Here is a 5994-nt window from a genome sequence, read left to right as displayed (position 1 = left end):
ACTACTAAAAATGGTAAGCCAAATTAAAAAGATAGGTCTTTAATTTACTTTTAAAAATTCCAATTGAGGTTGCCGTTCTAAGATCAAATGGAACTCCCCAGTTTTCTTGTAATGCACTCTATACGTAATGCACTGTTAACATACGCAGACACAGTTAAGTATTAAATGCAACAGCTGAAAACCGAATAATTTCTCACCAGAGATCTGTCCTGATGGAGCCAGCAAGTTATCCAGAGAAGAATCTGATGAAAGATGAAAACAATCAAAATCCTGCTACCTCCAACAGTGCAAAGAGAGGCCAGTGGGCCAACAAGAGGGAGTACATTTTATCTGTTGCCGGACATATTATTGGTCTGGGCAATGTTTGGAGATTTCCATATCTGTGCTTCAAAAATGGAGGCGGTAAGAACAGTTAAAACTATTGTATTGTATTGTATAAGAATGTAAGAAAAGAAAATACTAGAAAACTGGTATTAAATTAGTAACATTTTGTGTCATTTTTCTGACTAGAATCCATTACTTTTCTCAATTTGTCTTTTCAGGAGCTTTCCTGATCCCCTATGTGGTGTTCCTGTCCACATGTGGAATCCCCATCTTCTTTCTAGAGGTATCTCTGGGGCAGTTAACGGCTCAGGGTGGGATCACATGTTGGAGGAAAATATGTCCCATATTTGGAGGTACTACTAACATAACTACATATTCCACAGAGTGCCAAAGTATTTGAAATATGTGTATATTGTTACATTACTTTTGTGTATCAAATGTTAAAATGGCAGCTCTATTTTTTTCAAAGGTTTAGGCTACGGCACTCAAGTTACATTGTTATACAGTGTGGTGTATTACATTGTCATCCTGGCTTGGGCCTTCCTCTACCTCTTCTCCTCCTTCCACACTGTACTCCCCTGGGCCAGCTGCAACAACACCTGGAACACAGGTAAACATCGCACTGATGTTAGTGCAAAGGCCTTATGTAGGTACAGAATGACTGTTAGTGGCCATATGAAGGCAATCAACTAATCATAGGCATGCTCAATTATGTATGGAGAACCCTTGATATCAACATGGTTGCAAATTCTGAAAATGTCAACTTGTTTCATTTGACTCTTTTGCTTCAAGATAACTGCTTTGATTGTGGACAGAATTATTCAGTTTATCGCCACATCAATGAAAATGCAACATCATCAGTGAAAGAATTCTGGCAGTAAGTACTCACATTAGCAAAACAGTTTTTAGAGTCACTAAAATGTCTTGACATAACTTTCTTCTTGCACTCAGGAGGAGAGTCTTGGGTTTGTCTGGAGGAATTGAAGAGATGGGCAATATCCGCTGGGACCTGGCTGGATGTCTTCTGCTAAGCTGGATCATCTGTTACTTCTCTATCTGGAAAGGAGTCAAGGCGACAGGAAAGGTGAGATGTATACGCTTATTATTAAATGGGTAATTTAAACCTAAAATTATAATTAAAACCTAAACATTAATGGGCTTATTGACCACAATTAATAACAGTATGTATTGGTGCTTCTCTTTCAGGTTGTGTACGTCACAGCCACTTTTCCAGTTGTGATGTTGATTGTGATGCTGATCCGTGGGCTGACATTGCCAGGAGCTGTAACTGGAATTAGATATTACCTTTATCCTGATCTGACCCGTCTGACTGATCCTCAGGTGAGGTCTATGTGTGACTAATGAGTGATGTGTAAGTGACACACTGCACAGAACACTACTTGGCTAACACTTGCAATACTAAAATGTATGGACTTTAACTTAGACCAAAACTAAATATTGGTTAATCATACTAGCAAATGTTACTTGTGAAGCCAAAGGCTGATATTAAATAGCTACGGTTTTACACTTGGATTAGAGACACTAGATGGAAGATAAGCATGCCACTTTCAGATGGCTCTAGGTGATCAGTTCAAAAGGAAGGTCATCATACAAGTGTGCAAGCCGTTTTTGTACTAAGTTGTGCCATTTATTTTAAATTCACTTTGCAAAGTTGAATTCACGTCAAAGCCCACCAGAGCTCAACAAACTTTTGGTCCCTTAAAGACACAGTACAAAGGTGTGGGCAGAGCAGCCATGAATTGTTTTTATTTTCAACCAATCTGTGTAATTCAGCCTCTCACCTAATCGCATGGCCAAGTCATTGTAATTCTGGACATTAGCGCAGCATTTGACACAAGAGGTTCGTTGTTTCTGGGAAAAACAATGTATTTTGTTAGGTTTGGTGTACCTCAGGGGTTGTTTTTGGTAGCAATTATGTTTTCTTTATACTAGCTTTCCCCCGTTGGCACACTATGTATAAATATATATTTTTTAATTATATTTGATGCTGATTATATGCAGATGTACCTGCCCTAAGATTCACAAACCCTGAAATGCTGTATTCAACGAATGACTTTCCTTGTGATGTCAAAACAGAGATCTTCTGAAATATACTGTTTTCCCATTGGATCATGACAAACATTTTAAGTTTTAAATCATGTTTTTAGGAATTTATTAGGAATATGTATCTTAGATTTTAAAGACACAGAGACTATTTAAAACGCCTTCATCTGGTCACATCTGCAACGGGAAAAATATTTTTTCCTTGCCCAGACAAAAAATGTATCTATTGACTGCAGGACTCGGATCAATCCTGTTTTTCCGTCTTTGATGGCTCCAAATATGTTAAAGAAAATATTTTAGAATGTTGCTGATGCTTTTATCTTTGACGTCTTAGCATTCACCATTACGTGCTGTACCCATACATTAATGACCAGAAGCGTTTTTGTCTATTATAAAGGCTTGGCTGAAAACAAAAGGGAACAGGGTATTTCCTGTCAGGGCCCAGAGGCGGAGAATTGAGCAATCACACATTAACAGGAATAAAAGCAGGTACAAGTTAGGTTTCAGGTCTACCAGAGGAAAAAAAGCAAAATTGATGATCTGCAAATGAGAAGGTGGAGAAGGTGAAACTATTGGGAGTAATAGGGAAAGAGGAACATGTGAGCAGGAGGATGTAAGAGTCAGATGGGACATGTGGGAAAGTCTGAGGACATCCGGAGGAAAGATACAAATTGTGTTAGAGAGTTTCTAAGACATGCATGGAAGTGGAAATGTGGCTTAAGAGAGGGACAGAAAGGTAGAATTCTAGATGCCTGAACCAAGTACACAGTATAACAAAGTATAGTTATATATTATACAAGTATAAACATCATATGTATCAATATTTAAAAGCATTTAAAATCACTGGCACTGCACATTTAACTGATTTAAGGTGTGGATGGATGCTGGGAGCCAGGTATTGTTCTCCTATTGCATTTGCGTAGGCAGTTTGCAAGCGATGGGAAGCTACAACAAATACAATAACAACTGCTACAAGTAAGGATAACATTATATCCTATGTTTGTACATTATATGCATTTAACGGTTTATGTCATGCAGGATAAAATAGATAATCGTCCTTTTTAATTTCCAGAGACACTTTCGCCTTGTGCGCACTGAACAGTTTAACCAGCTTTTTTGCTGGCTTTACAGTCTTCTCTGTTCTCGGCTTCATGTCGCATGAATTGGGTGTTGACATCTCAACAGTAGCTGAATCAGGTATGGGATGATTTGAGGAAAAACATTGTGGTGTATATTAGCTTTGTTGTGTTCCTATGAAAAATATTAAGTGATGAATAAATTGTATTGTTTTTTTCAGTTGAAGAGAAAAAATATATAATTCACAACTTAACACATTCAAGTCTCACAATAACATGTGAGAAAAAACACTTGGATGTTGGTCCCCATATATCATGTGGGACCTCACATCAATGTGTGCTGCAGGGTTCTTTCAATTATAATTCACAAGAACATCATTCTTGTACCTGTAAAGTACTTATGAGGACCCTCTACTCTCTAAATGTATTCCTTATTTCCTAAACACAATCCAAGACAAAATCAATTAATCAATCAATTCCTGCAGCACCTGCTATTTTGACCCATTGGCGGGAGCAGAAACTTGCTGTAAACACAACACAGAAATATTATCACCTTTTTTACAACCAGTGTGTAAGATAGTGCCATCTCGTGGTTAGATTGCATATTGCAACCTACTGAATACCAGCTGGTGTACATGGGGCCAGAAATAAAAGATTTAGTTTGAATAACTCATCATCACTGGACACAAACTAAGCAGGTTCTGGTCTAATTCCAACCCTAAAAGCAGGTGCTATATATAGAAATGATAAGTGTACTAATTTCTAAGACATTTGGCTTTCTACTTGCAGGTCCTGGCCTGGCATTCATTGCTTACCCTCTGGCTTTATCCATGATGCCTTTACCTCAACTCTGGGCTGCCTTCTTCTTCATCATGATTATCCTTCTTGGATTGGACAGTGAGGTAAAGTTTTCACATTCAGCTGTATTTAAAATATACTGTACATAAGAATTGTCCCCCTGATACTTTAATTATAATAAAATCCCTGCATGAAAAGACAACATCAGTATATCTCTATTTCTTTTTACTTTTGATTGATTTGTATTGCTTTTAATGTGCAAATATTCCATAAGATATTTTCAATGGTTGTGTCTTGTGATATCTAGATCTAGAGATATTAAGTATCCAAATACATAAAAGATATAAGCAATCAGGCTTAAGTTACAGTAAATGTTTGGACAGAATATGCACTGCCTTGTTGTTTGAAGGTAATATTCATGAAGACTAAAACATTTCCAAAAGTCTTAAAGGTCTCCTATCATGCAAAATGCACTTTTTGATGTATTTCATACATAAATATGTGTCCCCGGTGTGTATGGGAACTCACCAAGCGTCAGACAACCAGCAGCTACTGACCCAGAATCAGCACTTCTGATCAACAGGACGGAAAAAGAGGGTTATGAGGGATGTCTAAAATGCATGATCTGTTTGGTATTTTCAGAAAAACACATCATAGACATGTTTTTTATATATTTTTATATATCTGAGACCCATAATATATGCCTAAAAATAGCATAATAGGAGACCTTTAAGACCTGAGAATGGCTAGAAACTTAATTGTTATAATCAGTGTAGAAAATGTAAAGGTGACATTTATCTTTTACCCACAGTTTGTGTGTCTGGAAGGCCTGGTGACAGCCATATCAGACAGGTTTCCATCCTCCTTTCTCATTGGTCATCGACGTAAACTAGTTCTGCTGATCATCTGTGGCGTTTCCTTTGTTATTGGCCTGTTTATGGTGACTGAGGTTAGAGTCTACATTTTTTATCTATAAGATTAAGAGTAAAAGACAGCACCATTAAGTCTCTCTTTCCGTGCTAAATATGTTGTGCATTTAACAAAACAATCTCTTTTGTGTTCCTGTTTCTGTCTTCTCTGTCATTTGCTGTAGGGAGGACTGTATGTATTTCTGCTGTTTGATTACTATGCTTGCAGTGGAATACCATTCATGATTTTTGCCATTTTGGAGTGCGTCTGTGTGGGATGGATATATGGTAAGCAACAAGATCATTTTAAGCAAGGAAAATTAGCAGTCCAACAGACATACAGTATAGATATGTGAAGTAATGTTAGCCCCTAAAACTATGCCATTATGAATAACAGTGATACTGTAAAATATTAAAAAACATTGTATTGATATTTGCTCATTTTACTCACTTATCAAATTTTTTTTCATCTACACTGCATAAGTAACCAGAGGGCACTGCTAAAGCCATTAAAACATTTGAACAACTGCCTGGAGGGCAGAACATTTCCCGCCTATCTGTGAGGCCAGTACTATCTTACACATTAACTTAGCTTTCATTCCTCTTGGACCAAAAGAAGAAAGACTTGAGACTGTTCTCAGGAATGTAATGGACTCAGTAGTAGTGCTGAAATTCTGCCCCCTTTTCCTTATGAGCACGTGGCCAGGCATCAGACCTTTCCCTTTTATATCTTAATGTAGATGAATCCCAGTGTTTGATCATATTCTTGAATGACTCCCTGACTACAAGGTGCTGATTGTTATTATGACAATATAAAGGAAATG

General features: G+C 37.4%; 1 protein-coding gene across 1 annotated transcript; it reads left to right on the top strand.

Annotated features, from left to right (window-relative positions):
• Positions 1 to 170: 170 nt before the first annotated feature.
• On the top strand, positions 171 to 5991 carry LOC104956306 (sodium- and chloride-dependent GABA transporter 3-like; the record flags this gene model as incomplete). The annotated part of the gene is made up of 12 exons (XM_010783779.1): positions 171 to 402; positions 543 to 677; positions 794 to 934; positions 1117 to 1201; positions 1276 to 1408; positions 1531 to 1665; positions 3260 to 3363; positions 3461 to 3585; positions 4254 to 4366; positions 5074 to 5211; positions 5356 to 5458; positions 5960 to 5991. Coding segments are annotated over exons 1-12 (1434 nt in total), but the record flags the coding sequence as incomplete, so codon positions are not given.
• Positions 5992 to 5994: the final 3 nt, after the last annotated feature.

The sequence above is a fragment of the Notothenia coriiceps genome, unplaced genomic scaffold (genome assembly GCF_000735185.1).
Source record: "Notothenia coriiceps isolate Sejong01 unplaced genomic scaffold, NC01 NC01_scaffold00025836, whole genome shotgun sequence".
NCBI lineage: Eukaryota > Metazoa > Chordata > Actinopteri > Perciformes > Nototheniidae > Notothenia > Notothenia coriiceps.
This window is presented reverse-complemented; position numbering and strand designations above follow the sequence as displayed.